Raw genomic sequence first — 24,723 nt, 5'->3', positions numbered from 1 at the left:
TCAGCCCAGCCACGCTACGAAAGATATGAGGGGTTCTTTTTCTTCTCCGGGTTGTTGGCACAAGGATTATAATATCTGGGTCGCACTATCGTGCTCTCGATGGGTTTCCATTCTATGATACCATGCACGAATAGGTTTTCGGGTCCTCGCGAGCGAGGTTTTGTTTTTTCCTTTTTTCTTGTTTTTCCTCTTCTGTCTTTTTTTTTTCTTTTTTCTTTTTTCTTTTTTCTTTTTCTTGTATATATATATTTTTGAGCTCAGGACGGGGGGGCAGGCGTTCATCGGTCTAGACGGGGGGATAATGCAGGCGCCCAGGGAATCCTAAATGTAACATTTGTAATTCGTGCACGGAAATGAAGGAAAAGGGGGGGGGGAGGGGGAGAAAGAAAGAACGACGAAAGCTCAACTATTACTCCTAATGTCTTTATATATGGTTTACCCTCTAACAGGCCGCCGAGCTTGGTTTGGGTTGGGTTGGAAGGTATTGGGTCGGAAGGGAAGGAAGGGAAGGAACGCACGACGACGACGACGACGACGGCACAAAGGAAACACACACACAAGGCGTTGTTGGTTGCTGGGTGGGTGGGGCACTGGGGAGTGCTGGATCTAAGAGGGGGGGGATATTGCATGGCATAGCACACACAGCAAGATACCAAAAGGTGTGGCGGTTCTCGGATGGATATCTTAGGTAGCAAAAGAGCAAGCAAGCAAAGAAAATTTAACTTCCACATTGTTAATCACATCATATCAAATTTTTGTTATTGTTATAATAAAAAGGCTCTCATAATCATAACATAATTGCGCTGGTAAGCGTAGCGTGAAGCTTCCTCGCTGCTGTATAGAAGGAGGGCGTTGATCGCGACTATAGGTAAAGTGGAATGTCAGGAGACAGGCACGTGACTATATGAGGTAGATCTGGAAATGGCCAAGTTAAAAGTAAAAAGTAAAAGTTACATGTTTCTGGGTATGCTTGCTTGCTAAGATTTGTATGTATGTATGTATGTTATAGCGAGAAAGAACCAACCCCCTTGGTATTGCCGAGTAGAAACGCCCCCCCTTTTAGCCTTTACCTCCCTATGCGCCAAACCTCCTCCCGAAGGTGCTTAATTACATGTAAGAAACCGTCCTCTCTTCCAAAACACACACAGATACACTCCCTCGCTCGCTCGCTCGCTTTCTCGCTCACTTCTTCCCCATCGGCAAAGGCGGGGGTCCCATCTTGCCCGCCCCGGTATCAGGTTTCTTCAGCGGCGGCGGCGCCATCGAACCAGCGTTCGCACTCGATGAGTTGCCGACCTGCGTGAAGGTGCCGCCTTTGAACCAGCGGTCTTCTTCCGCTTTGCGCTTGCGGCTCAGCTCCGCCTGCATCTTGGGATCCACGAGCTCGAGGCCTTGGACGGGCGTGAATGCCAGCGAGGACGCGGTGCCGGCGCCCGCGCCCAGCGTCGAGTTGACCCCCGTGGCGCGCAGGCCCTTGCCGCGCAGGTCGATGCCGGCGCCCGCGCCTTGGCCGAAGCCGCGGAGGGAGGACGAGGAGCCGCTGATGGGCGTTGCGCCGCCCCAGCCTTTGTTCTTTGCGCTGAGCCGCGCCTTGGTGCGTTGGTCGATCTGGAGGTTGCGGATGCGGCCCTCGTTGGCTTGCCCGATCATGCCCATCCCCTTGGTGCCGTCGCCTGTGCCGTACCCGACTTCCTTCTCCTCCTTGCCGAATGCCATTCGGTTCTGCGCCTTTCGGAGTTCTGTCATGGCCGTGGCTTCCTTCGCCTTTCTTGCGCGCCGTCCACCGCGCTTTCGGGCTGGCTTGTCATCTGGAACTGGTAGGGCGCGGGGTCCTTTGTTGGGGGGAGGCTCGGTTAGCTTCTCGAGTCGTTCTAGACACGATGCTTTGAGCTCTTCTCCTGTTGATCCATCGGGGCTGTTGTGGACGCGGTCGACCCGAGCTGCTAGGACGACTTTTGCTGAGACAATTCGCATGGCCTGCCGTTTGAGATCATTGGGAATACCCTTGATGATAGGAGAGTGGTACAGGAAACCTTGCTGTCTAACCCCAACGTTGGTTGCGAAGCCCGTACCTGATTGCTTCTTCGATCCTAGAGGCGGTAGGTTGCAAGCTGGAGTCTTGGCGAGACCGGTCAAACCTCCTGCGTAATTAAGTAGTTGCGCCGCTGTGAGGGAACCGATCAAGGCTGTTAAGTTAGGCGCAAATAGGTTCATTCGCGACTGAACATAGTTCGTTAATGTCTTCTTTGCTCGGTCCAACGCCAGAGTCATCTCGCAGGCGCGCATGACTCTTTCCAGTTCTGTAGGCGTCATCTCGCGGCCTTTCGTTGTAGTTGCTTCAACTGTGACTATCATCACGGTTGGACCATCCAGTACCGACCGTAAGGTAGCCCCCAATCGATTGTCTTTCGAATTCTCAAGTTTCTTTATACTGTCCGCATCCATAGGCCCATTCCCAATGATAGTTACCACTTTGGCGTAATCCAAAGGGTTTCCTACTAGAGTCTCCAGTTCGGGAAATCGTACAGAGTAGTGATCTCGTATGAATTTGTGGACAAGCATAATTTCCGAGTCGATAGAAGTTGAAAGGGTATTCGACTGGGTCAGCAGGTGGTATTCGGGGTTATCTTCGATTGAGCCAACAAATGTTGTCTGCTTCTCCGGTGGTAATGATTGATAATATGCGATTTTCTGTAGGTCGCAATGCTGTCAGGGCTAATGCACAAAAAGGTAGATGTAAACCTTAGGCTCTTTAAGCATGTAGATGGGGGGAAGAAAGCAGTACTAACCTCAAGGACAGGTTCCAATGTCTTCATCAGACCGGCGACACTCCTCACGTCATCCACGCCTCCCAGTTGCATCTTCTCAATCTTAGCTTTTGTCTCCTGTTCATCCTCGACGTCTTTGGAAACGCCGTTCATGCCCGCCATCTCCTCATCTCCATCAACTTCTTCCTCATCTCCATCCAACTCCATGCCACCATTTGTCGCATGGCCATTCAGACCACTTGCGAGCTTTGCCTCTTCTCTGTCTGGAAAGAGCCCTTCATTTTGCTGCTCTTCCCCCTCAGATCCTGAATCCTCAAAGTCTTGTAATAGCTCATCCGCGAGAGTCGACATTTTGGATCGGTATGAGTTGTGGCGCTTGTTGACGAAATAAAAACAAGCTTGAAGGTATTTTGATATCGATGGGGCAGGAAGGCGGCCGCTAGCGCGTTCCTACTTAGCGCGGTACCTTTGTACCGAAAAATACATCTACGAAGGTATCTATCTCTGTTTCCGACACGAACAACTCCATTCCCTCTCCGGGGTATCGTCGCATATAAACGAATTTCTCAAGGCGCAAAACTCGTACTGAAGCCCTTAATCCCTCGGAATACGCGAAATCTCCCCATCTTCCCAAGACCGCCATCATGGAGTCTTCTCGTGGCCCCCCAAGGGTCAAGAACAAGGCGCCCAGCGCCATCCAAATATCTGCGGAGCAACTCCTTCGAGAAGCTGTCGATCGCCAGGAGCCCGGCCTTCAAGCGCCAACTCAGCGGTTCTCTGACCTCGAGGAGCTTCATGAGTTCCAAGGCAGGAAGCGCAAGGAGTTCGAGGATTATGTGAGGAGGAATCGGATTAATATGAACAATTGGATGCGATATGCGCAATGGGAACTGGAACAGAAAGAATTCAAGAGGGCTCGATCAATCTTTGAAAGAGCTCTGGATGTTGATTCGACATCCGTCACACTATGGATCCGTTATATCGAAGCGGAGATGAAGTCGAGGAATATCAACCATGCTCGAAATCTGTTGGATCGTGCTGTCACGATCTTGCCCCGTGTGGATAAGCTTTGGTATAAGTACGTCTATATGGAGGAGATGCTCCAAAATATCCCAGGTACCCGACAGGTCTTCGAGAGGTGGATGTCATGGGAGCCGGATGAGGGGGCTTGGAGTGCATATATCAAATTGGAGAAACGATACGGCGAGTTTCAGAGAGCGCGAGAGATCTTCCAAAGATTTACTATTGTTCACCCTGAGCCGAGAAATTGGATCAAGTGGGCAAGATTCGAAGAGGAGTATGGCACAAGCGACCTCGTGAGAGAAGTCTTTGGTACTGCTGTTGAGTCGCTGGGAGAGGAATTTATGGATGAGCGGTTATTCATTGCATACGCGAGATACGAGACAAAGCTGAAGGAGTACGAGCGTGCTAGAGCCATCTATAAGTATGCTCTAGATCGCATGCCCCGATCGAAATCCTTAACCCTTCATAAGGCTTACACGACCTTTGAGAAGCAGTTTGGAGATCGAGAAGGGGTGGAAGATGTCATTCTATCAAAGCGAAGAGTTCTCTACGAGGAGCAGATCAAGGAGAACCCGAAGAATTACGATGTCTGGTTCGACTATGCTAGGCTAGAGGAGATTTCAGGGGACGTGGATCGGGTTCGGGACGTGTATGAAAGAGCAATTGCTCAAATACCACCGACCCAGGAGAAGCGGCATTGGAGACGTTATATCTACCTCTGGATCTTCTATGCTATTTATGAAGAGATGGAGTCTAAGGATGTGGAGCGTGCAAGGCAAATCTACCAGGAGTGCTTGAAGCTGATACCCCACAAGAGATTTACCTTCGCTAAGATCTGGCTCATGAAGGCACAGTTTGAGATTCGGCAACATCAACTTGCAGCAGCCAGAAAGACGCTGGGTCAAGCCATTGGCATGTGCCCCAAGGATAAGTTATTCAAAGGGTATATTGAGCTCGAACTGAAACTGTTCGAATTCGTTCGATGTCGAACTCTATATGAGAAGCACATAGAGTGGAATCCCGCAAACTGCCAAGCGTGGATCAAATTCGCGGAGCTGGAGCGAGGCCTTGATGATTTGGAACGCACGCGAGCGATCTTCGAACTAGCAATCCAGCAGCCAGTTCTCGATATGCCAGAGCTTTTGTGGAAAGCATACATCGATTTCGAAGAGGAGGAAGGCGAGTACGAGCGGACCCGAAAGCTCTACGAGAGATTGTTGGAAAAGACAGATCATGTGAAGGTCTGGATCAGCTATGCTCATTTCGAGATCAACGTTCCAGAAGAAGACGAAGAGGAGGCCGAGGAGGAAGAAGAAGAGAAGCCGGTTAGCGAGATGGCCAAGGCACGCGCGCGGAAGATCTTCGAGCGAGCACTGAAGAGCATGAAGGATAAGGAGCTCAAGGAAGAGAGGGTCACCCTACTCAACGCCTGGCTCTCCTTCGAGAGGACGCATGGGTCAGAAGAAGATATCGAGAAAGTGCAGAAGCAAATGCCGCGGAAGACGAAGAGACGCCGCAAGCTGGACGACGACAGCTACGAGGAGTATATCGATTATGTATTCCCGGCGGACGATGTGCAGACCCAGAAGCTTTCCAACTTCTTGGCGCTGGCCCAATCATGGAAGCAGTCCGGTGGTACAATTACTGGAGATACGGTTACTGGGGATGCTGCGAATGATAATAAGTAGACGGGAACCTTGTGCTGGCTGGCTGGCGGATAGGGGCAGGGCCGTTTCATGTCTAAATTGATAGTGGCGATTCGGAGCTATGTAATTTTAAGTCGAAGGCACTTCCAGCCACATAATGATAACATACACACCTACTGGCAATAACAGGCCCACAAACACGTGAAGTTTCAACGCTTGGAATGCTATCTGACTATGGTGGTATCTCTTAAATCTTATAATATACTCTGCCTGACGCCTGCAAATGACATAAAACCACGCTTGCTCGCTCGCTCATTCGCTCATAAACAATGATTAATCAATCGTGAGGCAGTCTGGTTCCCTGATCTTACCCAATGTGCACCAACATCTGATTCCACTTCAACTCCTCAGATGCAACGAGACTAGCTCGACTCTTATCTTGTCCTTCAACCGATGTAGACGGGCATCCGGCTTCCCTTCAGATCCGCGGGGACTATCTTCACATCCGCTTTATCAAAATCATGCAGCATGAGCCAGCACAGCATGCGGAATATCAGTGATATCCAGATCGTATTCCTCCTGCCCCTATCCTCACCATCCCCAATCACTACCGGTCGGATCTTCTCAAAGTAATACGTCAGGAGAGCATCCTCTTTGTGCGCCAGCACAATGGTATTGAGAGGCGAGTTGGGATCGGCTAGCACATCGATGACCTTGGTAATATGCGCAACGAGGACGCTGAGAAGTTCGGCTTGCGTAAGGTCGAGGAGGTATTTCGTCCTCTCGTCTATAGCGTCGTGAATAGCCTCTCGGCAATGGATACTGAGTTCGGCTTCGTCTTGGAAACGCGGAGGGGGTTCCTTCTCCGAGTGGTTTCTAAAACCCAGACTGGATATATTCTCCAAGTGGATGTTGATAGCAGTAATTTCATGCGTAGGTCCCGACCCTTCCGCATCCATGAACTCTGCCACAGTCATGAACTCTCTTAGTTTGGCTTCGAAAACTTCCATCAAACGTGAGATTTTCCATGAGGCTTTTCGGCCAACTTTCTTGAGCCATTGATCTTCAGTTGGATTGGGAATCATTCTGAAGCTGCTTCCACGGATTCGAAAGACATTTCCGAGCATGCCAATAATTTCGAAAGATACTAACACAATCAGACCTGGTTTGGAAAAGGAGCTTTCCAAATCGCTTACCTGAGAATATGTGCTTGTGATCAGTTTTATATTTTTCCAATGTATGCGAAGGACATCCCAGAGACTCTAGGGTTGCATCAACGTCCTTTTCTGACCCAAAGATTAGTTCAAGGCTTTGTGCATTTTCCTCTCTTTTGAGATAAACTTGGTCGTCAAAGATGTTTGGTACAGTACCAAAAGCTAACTCTTTCACATCTTCTGAAGGAATGACCCGGTTCTCCTTGAAAACCGACTTTCCAGTGACTGCAAAAACAACCATAACGCCCAACCCATGAACTGTCGTTGAGGTCAGAATAAATCCGTTGCCCTCGGCCCTGAGGTTCCATAATATCTGGTCAAAAACCTTCCAGTACATTCCTAGCATAGCTATCATCTCTACTAGATGGCATATGGCGGATGTTGCATAAGGTCTCGTGATAGACGCTGGCATAAAGTCCCAAGATCTAGTCTTACTTTGTAGGCCAACAGCGAGTCTATATTCAGGGGCAGGTGGTGCTTTCAGCATTTTGCCATCTGAGGGAGGTGGTGACCTAACCCGGCTAGCTTTATCCCACTCCCGAGACTCTCGTTCTTCTCGTTGAAGAATGGAAAGAAGAGTAACCCAAGAAGCTCGCTCATCATCGGCTGTGTGCACTCGTGCTGTCGCTTGTTGGTCTGCTTGTATCTGGGCTGTAGGTCCTAAGACCCGTGTATTTCGGTACGACTTATCTGTGCCATCGATGTAGTGGATAGCTCGTCCTGCTATCGGGCCGCGCTCATTGTCTGGGGATGCGAGAAATATGACAGGAGTCTCAAAGACTACCTCAACGCGGAATTCGTATACCCGGAGCTTTCTATGTGTTCCGGCGGACCAAAGTCCCATTACAGATGAATGACCTAGAAGTGTCTCGGGGTCAGTATGTGTATTTTGTGGTGGTTGAAAGAAAGGTGACTATGGAGTTTCTGGGGAGCGTTGAGAGAGAAGTTCCATACATCGTCTGTACCCCTCGGCACTTGAGAAATACTGCTGCAGAACCTGTAGAACTGTAGTTACAAGCGCCACGAGAGAGACTACAAGGGCAACAAGTCCAAAAACATTTTGGTTAACTGAATCAAGGCCGCTCATTGCGAGGCTGAGAGAATGGCGGTGCTTCCCTTGTTATTGCAGAGAAGAGCGCTCATCTGAAGAGACTTCTGAGAGGAGCACGAAGTTATTTCGGAAATCATACTCGGATTGGAATTGGGATCCAGAATAAGGATGAAGGAGAGGTTTATGAGAAGAGTTTCAGAAAACGCAGTCTGATCAATGTTGGGGGCTGCGACTCCGCCTCACTAGCCACTGGGTCAGTTCATGAGGCTTGAGCAGGCAATCTCGCTGAGCCAGTAGCAGTGGCGTAAAGACCGACAACTGCATTTTCTCACCGAGAGCTGACCCCATATCAAAAGAGAATTCCGGTCCTGTAACCGTCGGACGCAAGAAATGGATGCATAAAAGGGCGGTAGAGTGACAAGCCCTCCACTGTTCTTGCGATTGCCAAGGGATACTTTTTCTTGGGGTGGAACTCCTTCGTTTACAGTATTTAGCTGCCTCGGCACCAGGCAAATCGCCCAAAAGAAAAAGAAAAGCTTGTAGCTGTGTGTAGCACAGAACTCTTATATGAGTATATAAGAAAGACGACTGATGAGCAAAATAATCATTTTCCGGTACCGGGAATCGAACCCGGGGCTCTCCGGTTCTCAGACTGCACAAGATGTGGTCATGAAAGCGGAGTATGTTAACCCCTACACTATACCGGATTACACGTTTTCGAACCTCTTAATGCTTCCTATTATAATGTTCAGTAATCCTGACGAACCAACATTGCTATTCGCTTAAACACGGCTCGACCCTCGGAGTTTCATTGATACAACCAGAAATACATCATCATCATCATATCCTAGGTGATTACGATGGTAGCTTTCTAATACATCTTGCACGGACCCATCACATTTTAACCACGTCCTACTTATATCGGTGTACGGTACAACAACCTATTTGCTCAAAACCCTAAGCAACTCTGAGCTCACGAAGATAATGAAACCAAAGCAACAATAAGGTAGATGCAAAATCAAAATAAATTCATAACATTAAGCTTATTAAGCTTTAGCTTAATGATACATATATACATACCTACACCCATCTGTTGATCGCTCCTGGAGTCCGCCAGCTGTTAGAGAACTACCTACCTTATGTCAGGGCTAGATTTGGTTTATATGCATAATCACGCCTGATCTTCCTGCTTCTGCTCGTCTTCCAGCCCATCATCGTTTTCCTCTTTGGTCTCGGTAGTGTTACCAAGCCGTCTCATTTCTGTATCAGAATACTCGAATTTACCCGCCAGTATTTGTCTAGACGCAATTTGTTGGAAGATAGAAGTCTACCTTCATCTGGGAAATACCAAAACCTATTGCGCTCACCTTATCGTTCGGCCCCATCGCGTCCAGGTTTGGGGACTTCGCTCCTGGACATGGATAGAAGTACTTGACTTTGATCTAGGCATTCTGCTTGATATGCCATGATCAGTTGAGGCATGATTAATCGTGTTGTCGGGCAACAGCGAAACCGACTTCCTCTTTTGTAGCAACTAGCACTATTTTTATCAATGCGCATTCAGGTATATCTGAGGTGAGTGCCGATATGTATGCTGTCGTGTACTCTCTCTCCATCATTCTCCCAGATTACATTCCTATAACCGAGTATACGAACTGTCAGCTTCTCTAAGGCTTTCCAATAGACGTAATTGCTTGAATACTTCTCCTTCCGCATGCCGATAATGAGTTTGATACTGACCTTGTTCGTCGGGTATATACCTCAAAGGCGGCTTATAAGGCTTTCTGACGGTCCGGGGACCGTCCTTAGACTTATGATTATCCTAGGACAGTCACATTATAAATTGATCGTCATAGGACAGTCATCTTATTCTTAAGGAGACTCTTTAGTCGCAATGCCATCTCCCCTCCCGAGAGCCGATTGCTACCATGTACTCTATCACACTGCGACTGGTCGCGATGGGATGGAATTCCTTGGCATTGATACGTCTGAAGATCTAACTAGGTGTGTGTGGGGTTTAAGGTGACGGGAGGCATCGCTTACGCGATGTGGGTCACCTGACATGCCCCTTCCCCTTAGCGTTCTCTCCGAGAACGCGGACAGAATTTCCCTGATACCCTTTCCCTAACCCATGAAACCATACTCCTAGCAATCCGATTCTATAAAAGCAACAAGCAAACCCATCCTGTGCAATTGCCTTCCCATAAACCCCATCCGTACCATGTATCCTCCGTCCTCCCTCCCTTTGGTCTGCCATTCCCGATATCATAAAGAGGGGACCGGGTCCGGAAACCAAGCCAAAGAATCGAAAAAATGCAAGCTGAAAAAATGCAAGCTGAAAAAATGCAAGCTCGCGTATAGAAACCCTTCGTAACGCAGCGCGATCCATGAGTGTTCCGATATCATAAAGAGGGGACCGGGTCCGGAAACCAAGCCAAAGAATCGAAAAAAGCAAGCTGAAAGATGCAAGCTCACATATAGACCGTCCTTTATCGACGCTGTCGATTCTCCGTGTCACCACCAACTTATGCAACAATGCCATCTCCCCTTCCTAAGAGCCCTCTCTAGATGCTGCCGTCTGCTGCTCCGACATAACTCTGTGTAAAGCTTCCTCAAGCTTCATCTGGACGTCCGGTTCTAGATCAGGGGCGGTTTCATCCGTCGACCTCTGTTCTCTCCGTCTTTCAGCCCCTCCCCACCTATCCCCCATATCCCAGACCCTATCCGGGTCTCCCGCACCATCATCACTATCCTCGGATAATTCTGAAGAATACCCCTCGTTGTCTGCTACACTGCGTTGGCCGGATTTCCTCTTGCTTGGGCTTGCTACTAGCGATCCACCACCGCCGTACTGAGATTGAAGCACCTTCCCAGTACAATTCTCTGCCTTATACTCAATTTTGCCGTTCTCGTCTTTGTGGAGTCGAATAACAAGACGTGGATCACCCTGGATGACGAAGAACTTGACGCCGGAAAGGATAGCCCAAGCGAAATGGGCAAAAAGATAAGCGCGAGAATGGTCAGGCTGGGTCTCGACAATGACGTTATGGTATACTGGCCATAATTCCTTAGCCTCTCGCGAGATAATGTGCGTAACGTACTGGGAGGAGGGCGCGGTCCTAGTCTCGGTCTCGGTCCTATAAATTTTGGGGACAATAACGAACCATCGACGATCAAAACAGTGGTGGATATCCTTTCTCAGAGGGAGGATATTCGCTTGATTGTCAATATTAGGAAAACCCGTCCCATATCTCTGCATATTGTTGACCCCATACCAGACGCTTTCGCTCTGTGGTACAAGGTGGGCCTCGTCAATGGCAAAAGTAACACTTGTAATACCACAGGTAACGGGGTCAAAGGCGCCAGAGGGAGGAGCGGGTGAAGGCCAGAAATCAGGGATGTAATCGTGTGGGAACTCCCAGTCTTGAAAACTAGGCACAATAGGATATGAATCTAGAAGATCAGCAAAGATGTTTTTAGAAAAAAAGATAAAAATAAAAAGAAAGAGGGGGACGTACTGGAACCATCAACGATAAAATAGTAATGACTATCCGTCAAGACGCCGTCCATCGGCACCTCGACCCGCTGTCGCCCTGCCCTGTCAAGGGCGAGATAGGTATTAGTGAAGGCGTTACCGGCGACTATCTGACAAGCCACGAGAGCCGTCCTATGATGCACACCATATGTAGGGGCAGGACCGGCGCCGGATACGCCGTCAACGCGTGGGAGTGTGAAGAGGATGTTGGAGGAGTCGTACCCGGGATGGTGAAAGCATATGTCTTCCCGGAGAGCCAGCTCCAGCGACGGCCGGGGTGGGCGCGGCTGTAGCAGGGGAGCTGCGGCCATCTTAACGGCGGGAGCGCGAATCGGGTGTGTCGATGAAGGAAGCCGGTCGCGATAGCACAATGGCACAATGGGGAGTGTCGATGATGGGAGGACGATGATAGGAGGACGATGATAGGAGGACGATGATAGGAGGACGATGATAGGAGGACGATGATAGGAGGACGATGATAGGAGGACGATGATAGGAGGACGATGATAGGAGGACGATGATAGGAGGACGATGATAGGAGGACGATGATAGGAGGACGATGATAGGAGGAAGATGATAAGAGGAAGATGATAAGAGGAAGATAAGAGAAGAGGAAGATAAGAAGGTGAGAGGGAGGTGCGCTTAATTTCTTGTTGCCTTACCTTAGGTGTTCCAAATTAAGCGAGTGAGAACCTCCCCTCTTAAAAACAGTAGTTAATTCACTAATATCTTAATATTAGTAGTTACTCTAGGAACTTCTTACTTTGTATTTTCTCTAGTACTTATCCTCATAAGAGAGGAAGGGTTATAAGGTACCTAAATTCAGGTCTCGCCTGTGGTATGTAGGTAGAGACAACACTGGCGTGAAAAAGAGGAGAACGCAGACTGGAGCCAGTAATATTTGGCGGTGGTTAATTTCCAAGTCAATTTATGATCAATATTCACGAGCTGTAAGTTGTCACTATTCATCTGCTGTCTTGCAACCCTCAAGCATTCTAATGGAGAACTGACCAGGACGATTTGGGGTAAAGGACCTGAACTACGGAGTATTCGAGTCGGGTCCTGAAAGATTATGATAATAATACTCCGTAGTCTCCGCAAATCTCCGCTATTGTCTCCGTAGTATATATAGTCCAGACTCCACAGCGTCTCCGCAAGAGATGTCATGATGGCCATGCAGCCTCCTGAGGCGCAGCTAGCAGCCAGAGACCCCTGACGGCTGTTAAGCCACAGCACATCCCTTTCAGCTGGTTGCCGACCGTCATTCGTGGCAATGGGTGCGTGACTGACCAGGCAGACTGGAAATCATATCGGGTACAATACTCCGTGCACCATGATGATGCCGTTACGAGGCGATTCTAAGATCTCGAGAGGGTCTAGAAGATGCCGTGAATAATCAGCACTCTTATCATTCGGAGGGAGTAAGGATTGGCTGTCCTGCTGAAGAGGAGGAGGAGAAGGAAGGGGAGAAGGAAGGGGAGAAGGAAGAGAGAAGGAAGAGGAGAAGGGATGAAAGGAGGAAGAGGAGGAGGTGGCGTCCTCAAGGAGGTGGTGAAATCCAGTGTGGACATCCAGTGCACTCGGTATGCATGATGATGAAGCGGTTTGAGGCAAAGCAGCCCTTCTCCTTAGACACGGTGAGACTCGCAGGCAGATTCGAGAGGGACAACAGCTGTGGATATCCCAGTTGCCAATAAGATCCTCGCACTCCCTTTCCACTGTCCAACTGTTGGTTCGAACTTCAAGGCAAAGAGGAAAACCAGGCAGGTCCTTCGCTAAGCGCACTCCCCAGCCACCATTGATTTGAATACCTTACCTTCCCACCTTTCCCCTCCCTCGTCCCCTCCATCGTTGTCCCTCGCTCGTCGTCGCCCGTCAACCCACCCCCAATTCAATATCACGAGTCTCTCTTGCATTCGCAAACTCATCAAAGGCCATTTCAAGTTTGACGATAACGATACATAATTCATTCTCGAACCCTTATCTACCTAGGCCTGAGCCTCAAAAGAACAGGACTATCTCAACTTTACGGAGTATTTACCTTAGCGCTTCGATCGCACACCCCCGCCAAGGTAACTTGGCAACGACGTTCGACAACTTATCGTCGTAAAGAGCGTCTAGACTTCCAACCAACATCATCATCATGTCTCGCGTCGGAGACCCCTACGATTACGACGAACCGCCGCGGCGCCACAGATCTCATCACCATCACCATGATCGAGATGATCGCGAGCCACGATATGTCGCGACTGAAGAAACATATGTGAGAGGATCAGGAGCAGCCGGAGTGCCTTTCGCACCCGAACCACCATATGCAACTCGGCAAACCGATCTCATCCGACCAATCCGCCAAGATAGCGATCTGTCAATCGAGGAGGTTAGGAGGGACTTCCCGCCGCCGGGCGCTGAAGGCTATGTTACCAGCCGGTACGGCCCGCAAACTCGCTCTCGGTCAACCGAACGTGGTTCCCAATACGGATCATACCTTGGCCCAGATCCACGACGCTCCTACAACGATTTCGATGACCGTCGAAGCCGCACAAGCTCAACTTACGAAGAAAAGAAGATCGAGCCCCGTCGCCATTCACTTTCTCGAAACCAGAAGATTCTAGCGGCAGTCGGAGGAGCAGCTCTGGCTGTGGGTGGCAAAGAGCTGTGGGACCGTAGACAAGCTTCCCATAATGACCGACCGGTCTCCCGAAATGCACTTTCGACAGCTGCGATTGGTGCGGCTGGCGCGTTTGCTGCTTACGAAGGAGCTGAACTCTACGCAAAGCGCGCTCACAAGGAGGAGAAAGTGAAGACATACACTGCCCATCGTGGCCGAAACGGCGAGGTAGCTGAGTACTACTCATCAGAGGACGAAAAGGAGCCGAAGAAGAGCCGTCGCAAGTCTATCGTCGAAGGTGCTTTAGGACTCGCGGGCTTAGGTGGGGCAGCTGCGGCAGCCAAAGGCCATGGAGATAGGAGTCGAAGAGGAAGCCCCGATAGCGGTCACTCTAGAAGAAGCAAATCTCGAGGACGAAGCCGAAGCGGAGGTAGGTCAGAAGGAGCTGCCAAATTTCAACAAGCGGCTAAAGCTGCTCTGTTGGCTGGGGCTACCGAAGCCTTTCGAGTCCGCAAAGAACCTGGAGGTTGGGGGGGAGCTAAGGGCAAACGCATTCTTACTGCGGCAATCGGAGCTGGCGGTATTGATGCTGCGGCGGATCGCAACCCTGATGTGCACAGCAAGCGCCACATCCTCGAGGCTGTGGTTGGAGGCTTGGCCGGTAACCGCTTGATAAATGGTTCGAGAAAAGAGGTTGAGAGGGAGGAAAGATCCAGATCACGATCCCGTGCACGATCCCGCTCGCGCTCCCGCGCTCCTGATGGAAGTGGGGGCCTTGGTAGTGGTGCTGGTCTTGCCGCGCTTGCAACTGCTGGCATTGGCGCGCTCGCGGGAAAGAAGTTTTTAGACGACAGACGTGAGAAATCCCGGGAGCGATCCCGGGAGCGATCGCGATCCCGTAGCCGACGCAGAGGCAGCCCGGACTCTTATGATAGCCGCAGTCCATCCCCGAGACGCGACAAACATAAGAGAAGTAAGAGCGTTTCGGACTATGCCAGGAAAGGGCTTGCTGCTCTGGGAATCGGAGAAGCTGCACACGAGGCTAGCCGTAGCCGTGGGGATGTAGTCGAGGAGGAAACTGTTGTTCGTCATAGGCGTCGACCATCCGATGATGATGATGATGATTACTATGATGACCGTCGCCATCGCAACTCCGGCTCCTCCCGCGGTGATGTATACGGTGATCCACGATACGCTGATTCTAGGGGAGGTCGAAGTTCACGAGCAAAGGATGGACGAAGAAACAGGGCTGTTGCTGAAGGAAAGCTAGACCCGGATTCGGATTCAGACAGTTTGGGATCCTCGTCGGGTGATGAGAAACGCATCAAGAAGATGAAAGGTAAGCAATTTCTTACCATGGGCCTGGCTACTGTTGCCACAATTCATGCTGCACACAATGTCTATCAGAGTATGGAGAAGCGTGAAGCTCGGAAGAGGGCAGTGCAGGAGGGTGAGATGAGCCTCGAGGAGGCACGAAAGCTCAAGGGGAAGGCTTTGTTGCAAGATGCTGCGTCTATCGGCATTGCTGCACTAGGTATCAAGGGAGCAATCTCGGAAATCAAGGAAGCGAATGAGATGCGACATCAGTGCAAAGAGTTCCTAGATAAGAAGGAAGAGCGTCACAGGAAGCGCCTTGAGCGTCTTGAGCGTCAGAGAAATGGCAATGGGGATAGTGGGATCAGTGCCAGACATAGAGCGGACGACTACTACCAAGCACCTCCCGGCCGTCGCATTGATTATGGCCCCCACTATGCCGATGGGAATCCATATGGCAACGCTCTACCCGCGCCACCTGTTGGCTATCATGATGGAAGATAAAATATCTCCCATTATATGCCGACAGTCATCCGGCTGGCTCATCTGCACTGATTGCCACCTCAAAATACCTGCGCTGCATCAACTTGCCCTCTTCAAGCGTCATGATTCTACGACTTATGATAACGAATTCATGAAGTCGAATGTGTATTGGATACGCCTGGAGCGAGCCGCAACATTCTGCCCGAAGATTTTAATGTTTCCGTTCTTCATTTTTCATTTTCCACTCCCCATTTTCCTTTTGTGCTCCCGAGTTGCAGCGTTTGAGAAGATAGATCAGCAAACAGCAAATCCCTACAAAAGAATCGTAACTGATGATTTCCCATTGTACAGCTCGTCGCCACCACTAAGCAATGCAAGTGACCTGCCTCAACACAAGGCTCAAGCTTGCACTTGTACCGCCTACCCTGTCCGCCACGAGCGAATCTAGATATGCACGGGCACCTGAAGGGGGAAAGGGGGGGGGTCCTAGGAATGGGTACATTGGTTTGGTTTGATGGGGTTACGGAATCGAGGGAATCAGGATATGGGGTGATAGCAGGAACAGGGTCACGAATCTCCTTTCTCATTTGTCTGTTGTTTGTCTTTACTAGGATAGGAAATCAGGGCTCTCTTCATGATTGAATGAATTGACGACTGGCGGTGTGGAGGTGGGCTGGTTGGATAGACTCGTAGCGCATGATACCGTTGCTAGCATTCTCTGGGATATTGATTGAGTTTCTGTAGGTTAGGACTGGAGATGGTTCCACGCGCGTTACAAATGACGATACTTTGATGCCCAAACCTAGGTACATTTCTTGATTCTGCGTGTCTCCTGGGAACCTCTCGAGACATGCAGGTCGGCATCCGAGAGGAACCAATGCGTGAAGCCGTCCTATCCGCCTTGATAACGACCGGTTTTAGTTTTCTTATCAATCTTCACCCTGGAGCTCCTGCGGTAGGACAGGAGAATCTCGGAAACAAATCAGGATTTGTTGGTGCAGGGGGGGAGTGTACGACGCACTGTGCCAGACGCCCGCTGCCCAGCGCCAAACAATCGAGCCACAATTCCATTCTTGCTGCTCTCGATTAGTAAGGTGGCCGGGAGTCTCGGCCATGCAAAGCTTGTATGAACCTACGGTATGGATTCTGGAGGAGTCACCTCCTCCCTAGAAGAGGGACTTTGCACTTGCAGCAACTGGAAGGGGAATGCCTGGTGGAAATCCGATTGTCACCCTATTTGCTCTGAACCACATAATATCACAACAGGGAGGGGAAACTGGGAACTGGTTCTGGAACATCAGGATTGCTATGCGTAGATACTAACAGTTCTTTGCAGGTTCGCAACCCTTGTCTTATTGTCGAACGGTGTGATCACCTACCGGTTAAACAGCTGTCAAACCTGTCGTGCACTCCTCCTGATTCATTGCCACACCCCCCTGCCTCAAAGCTTCTTCAATTCTAATTGATCTTGACCGAAATACAGTTTACACTTTCCGGAGTCGATGCTGATGATGCCGAGCTCCTGGTACAGAAATGTGATTTTCCCGCTATGCGAGATAACCCACTACATCTCTCAAGATTTCCTCAGTCAAGCGAAGATCCGGAGAAGGAAGAAACAGCTTGGATAATCGAGAGCTTACAAGAGACACTGAAAAAACGGCCAGCAGGTTTCGCAAGGTCTGCTTAGAAGATGGCACACCTGCATATTTGCTGGATGGAGCTTGGAGTAGGCTACATCAGAGAAAGGGACCACCAACAGTGGAGATCTCGTCGAAGAGCAGGAGAAGACGCCGGACAAACGCGGAAGGCGCGATAACCCACACGTCTGGTATTCCCTGAGGATACATTTAATCCTGCTCGCTAGAAGTTGACAGGCTCATTCTAAAGGAAGTCCTATAGCCAGCACTGGTTAATAAAGAGCCAGATCCTGATTATACATATAATACTTACCAATTGTATGCGTACTCATAATAAAATATGAACCGGCCTTTATCATACCAGGAAGATTTCCTTGTGGGAGGCTCAATTTATCCTCGATAGCAGCACAAACCTGGCGATCCTGAATGAGTGCGTAAGTCATGAAGCTAATCGGCAGAAAGCTCGCCTGCTCGAAATCGAGCACATAGAGGTCGCCATTATCCGAGAAAAGAAAGTTCCCCTCGTAGAGATCCGAGAAACAGAAGCATAGCTTCTCTTCTGAAAAGTCAACCGTTGGTTGGTCTCTGCGTATCATAGTAGCAACCTAGTAGACTCTTAGTTAGTGCTGTGAAAGTGGGTTTTATACTAAATAGCCCGCACCTTGTTTATGTGATGTTGCAATTGGGCAACTGACGAGTATTCAATGGCGGCTTCATAATCTTTGAAGAGTGGGTGCCTAATAATTCCACCTTTGTATGGTCCCGGAGTGGCATCATCGGGAACTTTGAAGGTAAGAAATAGCTTGATCGCCTTGGCTATGCGATCATACAAGTGTTCCACACTTTTGCTGTCTGGGGTATCGCGTAGAATCTGCAGAAGCGTTTTCCCGGGGACATACCCCATGACGATGTACACCATGGAATTTCCAGAGGGGTGTTCGTCTGTAAAAATGCGGTAAATCTCAGGGATCCGAATGCCTTCTCTATCTGACTGCGGTATCTGCTCAAGAGCTCTGAAAGCAAAATCTTGGGTTCGCGCCTCGGCGTCTCTACCTTCCGACTGGAGTCCATATTTGATCCAGAAGATTGGGGCTTGAGGAGGATACATCAATCCTTTAAGGCGAAGTCCATTCTCATCGCAGGGGGGATTTCTGTCGCAAGCGTCGATGATTTCGCTGTCTGATGGCAGTTGCGGCTGAGGGCGTCGCTGGCGGCCGAAGTTGATCGACGTCGCCATTTCAAGGAGCCTGAAAGTCGAAATGAAAGCGAGGGGAACCTCCGGAATCTAGAATCTGGACTCTAAACTCGAGAGTTGAAGATGAAGATGAAGACGAGAAGGGTGAGGAAGAGCAAAGAGGGTGATGATTGCGCTGGGCGATATCAGTTGTATCACATTGAGGTGCACGGCCTTGAAAGCGCTTAAGAATATCGCGCTCTTTATGGAGGCGCCAATGTCCCTCAACGCTTTGAATTACGACAAGGATTTCTTGCTGGCTACTGTTGATTATTGCTAAGTATAGAAGCGAGTACAAGCGGTCACAAGAAGTACATACCTTACGCTACAAAATAAATGAACTCTGAGAGCTGCTTTGTGATTCTGTAGGTACCGGCTTTACCTGTAAGGTGCTAGCCTATGCGGAAAAGAGATCCAGGTGACATCTCTAAAGACTCCTTTCCTCGTTGGTAATTGTCGGTATAAAGCTCTCTTTTTATATGCTTAAAGAAGGCCGAAGATAATGAATTGGAAGTGAAAGGAGAGGCACATCTGTTATCTACTTAGGTATACAGGTTGGTCACGTGCCTAATCACTAACTCGACCTTATAGACCTTTTATCTAATACCAGTCATAAATCTAGCGTGCCCCCTAATCATTCAACATAAACCCCGTTCTTCTTGTGCCAGCCCTCAAGGCTTGTCTCTCCGTAGGTCTCATAGATGGTCTTCTTTCCCTCTGGCCAGCGAACCCAGTCAGGCTTGCTGTTGTTCATAACGCAGACCATCTCCTCCGCCACCGGCAAATCCGTATCAATAGCTGACGCAAAGGGATGGATCAGCTCCGGCCAGGTCTTGTCCCACAGCCAAAGCATGCTACCGCAATCGCCGCAGAAGTTGCGTTCAGAAGTGCACTTTTGTGCGTTGGGCTTGCCGCGGTCTCTAGTTGCTGTATATTTCCTAGATTATAGTTAGAGCAGGAGCTGCGAAAATGCGGGGGGTATGTACTTGAGTAATTCCTGGCCTTTGGTGACTTTGAGAGTATCTGCAATGCCGCCGAGATTGACACAACCGCCATAACCGCCGCATTTTCTGCAGATAGAACATGCACACACCTGGTAGGGCACTGGTGTATGGGATTGGAGAGTAAACTCAACGCCACCGCATTGGCAGCTTCCCTCGAGTGTCCTAAACACAAACACTATTTAGCTGGGATCCTTCTAGATTCGCCGTAGAAGCAACTCACATAGGCATTTTTGAAAGATCTCGTATATTACTGGTGGTCTCAGTTGGTCCCTGGAGTAGTATATTTGACACCTTGATGGTTGGATATGGCGTTATATTGACACCGGATCGTCTGGAAAGTCCAGTGAGGGGATGAGTGAGGGGGATCGGGGTGTCATAGGTGGGGTAGAGCCACTAGCGTACTAGCGTCGGCGGGAAGATCCGACAACTCCGACATCTCGGTACCTTGCCTTGAAGGTTTGAATTTACCGCGAGGCTCAAGGTCGACGACGAGAACACAATGAGTACATTTGGAAGCCCAGGAGGTCGGCAGATCAATTCAAAGCCTATACCGTAAGCTGAAGAAGAGAATCTCTATGAAGGTCATGGCTAATATGGAGTGTAGGCCGGAGCGCGGTAGCTTTCCCCTTGATCATGACGGTATGATTCCGTCCCAAGACTCCAGCCTTCCGAGGGCCACTGCCCGCTGGTGGCACTTGCGACTTACGCGTGCTGATATGGCTTGATATTGTAGGGGAATGCAAGGATGTCATGAAAAGCTATCTGGCGTGCATGAAGAAGGTCAAAGGGTTGAATGACCCGGAATGCAGGAATCTGGCAAAATCATATCTGGCTTGCCGGATGGATAGGTATGGTAGACCTCCTCCCCCTCTCAGCAGCAGGCTGACACAATGGCAGGAATCTTATGGCGAAAGACGAGTTCAAGAATCTGGGATTCCACGACGACAAACCGGCCGAGGAAGCCAAGAAGGATGATGGCGCAGATAAAGGAGTGAAGGGCGAAATAAGGTGGTAGAGTCCAGACTACCTATCGTTGTATATTCCTCTTGTGTAATAGCATATACGGTGTTGTCGGTGGGTTATGGGCAGAGCAGATCTCCCGAATGGGCATGGCGTATGCGATTTGAGGACTCAACTCGAAGTAAAAATATGTGTTACATATGGGCCATTAGTGTCCTTCTGCGGCTTTTAATGCCATTCCATGTATACCTAGGTACTCATCGCCTTTCTCTTGAGTTGGACGTGTCCATTCTGGGGAATGTCTCTTTTGCCTTGTGGTCCCACCAAGTAACTTCTCGATGGAATCTGTATAAAAAGAACCATTCTTTGAGCAAGTGGCCAGGTACAGTACGAGTTAAGCATATGCCACTGCATCGTGAGAAGCAACGACCTGAAGAAACATTAGGCCAGCGAAAATCTTCTAGCTTCACCGTATCTACGCCTTATAGTCACTTCAAAGGTCCTAGCGGATACACGGAATCACGCAGGTACTGCTAGGCAAAATAGGACACCTCCAATTTCAGGGCAATAGTATCCAGCTGGTCTTTGTTCTATCTAATCTTCATGGCAGTATCAGAGCCAGCAAGTCCATGATAGCGAATAACCCCTTGGTTCACATGGTGTGTCACAAATTCTAAGGTGAAAGGAAATACCCCACACTACCAAAAGCAAGAGGTAATGCATCGCATTGTTATTGTCAGTCCCATGGACTGACTTCAGAATAAGTTACTGATGTAACTCCAAAGAACTGTGTCCTATGCTAAACGTATCAAACGACTTAGGACTTCACTCTCTCTGGAAAACAACTGACTCTTGTCTTAGGGTAATTTCAACTTGAAACGTTGCCTTGAAAGCGGGACTGATATCGTGAAACAGCCCAAACGACTAACAGCATCACCAAAAGTATCAGATGAAAATCGACAGAACTAGAATTCTTTGAGCGACAGCAATCACACCATTAGATACTCTCAGATAATGCGAGTATTGCGTGGATGCAGTGCACCTCGAAATGCGGGAAATGATGAACGATCAGTGCTCGATTTGACTTAACGCCAGAAGAAAATGGCTGGGACTTTCAGTGCTCAATAAGTCACAGAATCTTGAAATTTCATCTTCCAAATAGGTCTCCCTACTCACAAGATCTATTCTGCTCAATCTCCAACTCAGAGCATACTTGTGAAAACCATCCCCTATTTATCAACAAGGCTACTAACTTCTCACCGCCCTGCGCACGGACCACAATGATGAATTCACGAAGCGAGAAGCTGTTGAGCTCTCTACCACCAGTCAATAAGAACCTACCTAAGTTTCGAGGGAGACTCCAAAACCCAAAGCAAGCTCTCGAGCAGTTGGAGATGGCTTCGGAATCGCTCACCATGAACTCGGGCCTCATCGCCATTGCTCTAGTCATTAGATCCGGTGTTGGCCCAAGGTTCGTTTATCACTATCCTCCACACCCGACTGAGCAAGCCTCGCAACGAGAGACGCGATTTGGCACAGAATTGGACATAAGCGACGAAGGAGACGATGATGATGAGCCTGGAGATAGCGACGATTCTGATCTAGAGGACGGTGGCTTTCAGCTCCATCAAACCTTTGGGAAGTTCAATCTGGGCGGGAAGATCAGCAAGAAAAGGCAACATCACGTGGATCTACTAGAGGCAGACGATCACTATGATTCCCCCAGCGGAGAGCATATCGTTCCATGGGAGCATCTAGGAGAGTTTTCGACTACAGATTTGGAGATGATCCTCACGCCATCAAGAGCTTTCCACAAGAAGAAGTTCGAGTTGTCTCTCGATCCACTTCACTTTGTATCCTACCCAATGCATATCCGCGAGGATGGTCTCTGGAAGAAAAGAAAGCTGAAGAGTAGCAAAAAGTCCAAGAAGGAGTCTTCCGAAGCTGGATCTAGCGAGGGAAAATCTGCAGAGAATGAGAAAAAGGAAGAGTGCACCAAGGATAAGCAGGCAGATTCCGATGATCACGACGATCATGGTGAGATGACCATGTTCAACGTCGTGTTCGTTCTTAATGTCCCCAAAGACGAAGCGGACGAACGTATTCTTGACATGTATGAGCATGTTATAAAAAAGTTCAACAAGGCACTCAAGCATGCCCAGGCTCAGAGCAATTACGTTTGGAAGGAGTCCGAGCTGATTCTGGCCATGAAGGAGAAGGCTCGCGATGAGCGTAAGTTGCGGAAAGCCTCTGCTCAGTTGATTTATTAACGTATCCTAGGTCGTCCGATGAGTTGGCTATGGAACCAGATCCTGGGCCAATCTACCCTTGCTGGTGCAATTCGAGACGTATTTACTGCGATCTCTAACAGCAAGATAGCTACTGTCCATCTGGCAACTACGCCACCTCTCGATCTGTCGTTGCAAATTCCTGTACCCTCATTCCTCACCAGACTACCAGATTCCACCGAGAGAGCTATGCCGGGACTTTTGGTTACCACTGCCAACCCTCTCATCGACGAAGAAGGTGTTGCCGACCCGACACATCTCAACAAGCACTTCGCTCTGCTCCTATTGGACGATGAGGATAAGATCATTGCAGAGATACAAAATGATAACACAGAACTATCGGCCCCCTTGATTGAATGTATCAGACTCTGCAAGCCGACTTTGTCATTCCTCCAGATTGCTCAGGCCAATTCCGTTGAGCTACCAAGTCTTCTCATCCTCGCTCAGCATCTGATCTACTGGCGTCGAGCTATTGCAATCCCCCCTCTTCATGCGCGTGAGACTTACATTGTTTCGCCTAACTGCGACAATCATAAGCTACCAGCGGCCAGCATTGCTTGGAAAAAGGCATTTACCCTTGCACCAAACCTTCCCTACTTCCTTGCGCATCTCTCCGCTGCCCCGCGACCCTACAAAACCTTCTTCCCCAGCAAGAACCATCGCGAAACTTACCTGGAGATGCTTGGATGGCTCATTCGTGGCGGATGGGCTACGCAACTCCGTACTTTCGCATGGATTCTCGTATGGCCCGAGATCATTTATGAAGTTGAATATGCGCTCAAGGCTGAAGCTTTGCAAAAGAAGGCTAACAGCACTAACAACACCACGCCTGAGAATACGTCGTCTGAGTCTCATGATTCGACAGAAGAGTCAGGGTCGGACAAAGGGAAAGGAAAGGATCCATCAGCTCCGCTCACTACTGAGCAAGCTGCGGAAAATGCACGATTGGAGCGACTTGCTGCGAAAGCTGCTGCAGAGGCCGCCGCTGATGCGGCTGAATTCTCAAAGAAGCCACTTCCGGTTGCGACTGAACACCCGAGCAACAATAAGGCAGAACACCTAAAGAACATCTCGCCCTACATCATCGTCGATCCTCATAAGGTTTCCCACGAAGAGTCGCTGTACATTGCTGCTATTGGAAAGCGCTTCGAAGACACAAAAGTCAAGGAGTGTTGGCTGAAGTTCTCCAAGTACTTTAATGGTAACGAGTCATTGGAGATGATTGGCTTGCGAGAGGGTATGAAACGCAAAGAGGCCTGGGGAATCATCATGAACTTTCAAGAGCACCTGCTCATCACCAAGCATTGGTGATTTGCTAAGGAACTCTTTACTGTATTTATACGTGGAGTTTCGGTGGGTATTGATGGGCGTTGGGGATATTGTTTAGATAGATAGATACCCAGGGAGCAATTAACAACTGTTGGATTAACCAGTTTTATGAACCTCAGTGACATAGATATCATACAGGAGTTTAGGTAGGTTCTTACATCCTGCGACTCATCATCCAGGGTGTTGTATACAAATATAAAACGCGTATTGCATCAATCACCTCTCGAAAACATCAAGATACATGCAGGCCCGGAGACACCTCCGTACATACATACATACATACATACCTAGTATTGCGTAGGTATGTAATTAATTCCGTTCCTGCACCATATTATCAGGACATGAGCGTACGATGATATCATCACCTCCCACCCATTCTCTCCTCCTCCTTATCAAAAGCAAGCAAAGCTGACAAGCGAAAGCCCGGGAAGAAGTGACGTTTTCGTCCCGGTTTCTGTAATTAATCAATCCGAAGACCTGGATCATGGGATGCATTGCTCGTATTCGTTGATTGATTGATCGGGGGTAGGACATTCGTATATATCCTATTATTATTGGTTTGGTGCTGATAAAGGAGGGGTGTCTCACTCCCTAGCTAGTTTCTGTTTGATTCTTGATCCGGGGGGGGG

General features: G+C 49.1%; 12 protein-coding genes across 12 annotated transcripts; 5 read left to right on the top strand and 7 right to left on the bottom strand.

Annotated features, from left to right (window-relative positions):
- Window positions 1-16: 16 nt before the first annotated feature.
- On the top strand, window positions 17-267 carry M430DRAFT_230149 (hypothetical protein). Its single transcript, XM_024864816.1, has one exon. It carries the CDS (start codon window positions 100-102, stop codon window positions 253-255), a length of 156 nt encoding a protein of 51 aa, XP_024721439.1. The 5' UTR covers window positions 17-99; the 3' UTR covers window positions 256-267.
- On the bottom strand, window positions 268-781 carry M430DRAFT_230150 (hypothetical protein). The gene has a single exon (XM_024864817.1). It carries the CDS (start codon window positions 729-731, stop codon window positions 279-281), a length of 453 nt encoding a protein of 150 aa, XP_024721438.1. The 5' UTR covers window positions 732-781; the 3' UTR covers window positions 268-278.
- A 401-nt stretch (window positions 782-1,182) lies between these two features.
- M430DRAFT_49858 (hypothetical protein) lies at window positions 1,183-2,975 on the bottom strand (the record flags this gene model as incomplete). The annotated part of the gene is made up of 2 exons (XM_024868094.1): window positions 1,183-2,691; window positions 2,790-2,975. 2 exons carry the CDS (start codon window positions 2,973-2,975, stop codon window positions 1,183-1,185), a joined length of 1,695 nt encoding a protein of 564 aa, XP_024721437.1.
- Window positions 2,976-3,302: 327 nt separating this feature from the next.
- On the top strand, window positions 3,303-5,646 carry M430DRAFT_138383 (hypothetical protein). Its single transcript, XM_024862566.1, has one exon. It carries the CDS (start codon window positions 3,413-3,415, stop codon window positions 5,477-5,479), a length of 2,067 nt encoding a protein of 688 aa, XP_024721436.1. The 5' UTR covers window positions 3,303-3,412; the 3' UTR covers window positions 5,480-5,646.
- On the bottom strand, window positions 5,647-7,871 carry M430DRAFT_34528 (hypothetical protein). The gene is made up of 3 exons (XM_024866572.1): window positions 7,606-7,871; window positions 6,634-7,509; window positions 5,647-6,584 (listed from the first exon to the last, which is right to left on the bottom strand). The coding sequence occupies exons 1-3, from the start codon at window positions 7,736-7,738 to the stop codon at window positions 5,884-5,886; spliced, it is 1,710 nt and encodes a 569-aa protein (XP_024721435.1). The 5' UTR covers window positions 7,739-7,871; the 3' UTR covers window positions 5,647-5,883.
- A 1,002-nt stretch (window positions 7,872-8,873) lies between these two features.
- M430DRAFT_18336 (hypothetical protein) lies at window positions 8,874-9,152 on the bottom strand (the record flags this gene model as incomplete). Its single annotated transcript, XM_024863846.1, has 2 exons — window positions 8,874-9,000; window positions 9,070-9,152. The coding sequence occupies 2 exons, from the start codon at window positions 9,150-9,152 to the stop codon at window positions 8,874-8,876; spliced, it is 210 nt and encodes a 69-aa protein (XP_024721434.1).
- A 1,101-nt stretch (window positions 9,153-10,253) lies between these two features.
- On the bottom strand, window positions 10,254-11,696 carry M430DRAFT_138380 (hypothetical protein; the record flags this gene model as incomplete). Its single annotated transcript, XM_024862565.1, has 2 exons — window positions 11,221-11,696; window positions 10,254-11,155 (listed from the first exon to the last, which is right to left on the bottom strand). The coding sequence occupies exons 1-2, from the start codon at window positions 11,546-11,548 to the stop codon at window positions 10,254-10,256; spliced, it is 1,230 nt and encodes a 409-aa protein (XP_024721433.1). The 5' UTR covers window positions 11,549-11,696.
- Window positions 11,697-13,380: 1,684 nt separating this feature from the next.
- On the top strand, window positions 13,381-15,663 carry M430DRAFT_27235 (hypothetical protein; the record flags this gene model as incomplete). The annotated part of the gene is made up of 1 exon (XM_024865554.1): window positions 13,381-15,663. One exon carries the CDS (start codon window positions 13,381-13,383, stop codon window positions 15,661-15,663), a length of 2,283 nt encoding a protein of 760 aa, XP_024721432.1.
- Window positions 15,664-17,518: 1,855 nt separating this feature from the next.
- M430DRAFT_18333 (hypothetical protein) lies at window positions 17,519-18,516 on the bottom strand (the record flags this gene model as incomplete). The annotated part of the gene is made up of 3 exons (XM_024863845.1): window positions 17,519-17,535; window positions 17,593-17,884; window positions 17,941-18,516. 3 exons carry the CDS (start codon window positions 18,514-18,516, stop codon window positions 17,519-17,521), a joined length of 885 nt encoding a protein of 294 aa, XP_024721431.1.
- Window positions 18,517-19,147: 631 nt separating this feature from the next.
- M430DRAFT_101080 (hypothetical protein) lies at window positions 19,148-19,675 on the bottom strand (the record flags this gene model as incomplete). Its single annotated transcript, XM_024860677.1, has 2 exons — window positions 19,148-19,451; window positions 19,500-19,675. Coding segments are annotated over 2 exons (480 nt in total), but the record flags the coding sequence as incomplete, so codon positions are not given.
- Window positions 19,676-20,016: 341 nt separating this feature from the next.
- On the top strand, window positions 20,017-20,532 carry M430DRAFT_49852 (hypothetical protein; the record flags this gene model as incomplete). Its single annotated transcript, XM_024868093.1, has 4 exons — window positions 20,017-20,069; window positions 20,122-20,156; window positions 20,251-20,365; window positions 20,415-20,532. The coding sequence occupies 4 exons, from the start codon at window positions 20,017-20,019 to the stop codon at window positions 20,530-20,532; spliced, it is 321 nt and encodes a 106-aa protein (XP_024721429.1).
- Window positions 20,533-21,892: 1,360 nt separating this feature from the next.
- On the top strand, window positions 21,893-24,076 carry M430DRAFT_99991 (hypothetical protein; the record flags this gene model as incomplete). The annotated part of the gene is made up of 2 exons (XM_024870239.1): window positions 21,893-22,709; window positions 22,758-24,076. 2 exons carry the CDS (start codon window positions 21,893-21,895, stop codon window positions 24,074-24,076), a joined length of 2,136 nt encoding a protein of 711 aa, XP_024721428.1.
- Window positions 24,077-24,723: the final 647 nt, after the last annotated feature.

Source organism: Amorphotheca resinae (assembly GCF_003019875.1).
Source record: "Amorphotheca resinae ATCC 22711 unplaced genomic scaffold M430scaffold_5, whole genome shotgun sequence".
In the NCBI taxonomy this organism is placed as follows: domain Eukaryota; kingdom Fungi; phylum Ascomycota; class Leotiomycetes; order Helotiales; family Amorphothecaceae; genus Amorphotheca; species Amorphotheca resinae.
Note: the sequence above shows the minus strand (reverse complement) of the source record. Positions and strands in the feature narration are given on the sequence as shown.

Excerpts from the sequence above, each read along its gene's own strand:
- M430DRAFT_34528 (XM_024866572.1), bottom strand. The coding sequence starts at position 7,738 with ATGAGCGGCCTTGATTCAGTTAACCAAAATGTTTTTGGACTTGTTGCC. Across the intron at positions 7,510-7,605 it reads TGCCGAGGGGTACAGACGAT|GTCATTCATCTGTAATGGGA; the intron begins GTATGGAACTTC and ends AGACACTTCTAG. Across the intron at positions 6,585-6,633 it reads TCACAAGCACATATTCTCAG|TATCTTTCGAAATTATTGGC; the intron begins GTAAGCGATTTG and ends TGATTGTGTTAG.
- M430DRAFT_230150 (XM_024864817.1), bottom strand. The coding sequence starts at position 731 with ATGTGGAAGTTAAATTTTCTTTGCTTGCTTGCTCTTTTGCTACCTAAG.
- M430DRAFT_230149 (XM_024864816.1), top strand. The coding sequence starts at position 100 with ATGGGTTTCCATTCTATGATACCATGCACGAATAGGTTTTCGGGTCCT.
- M430DRAFT_138383 (XM_024862566.1), top strand. The coding sequence starts at position 3,413 with ATGGAGTCTTCTCGTGGCCCCCCAAGGGTCAAGAACAAGGCGCCCAGC.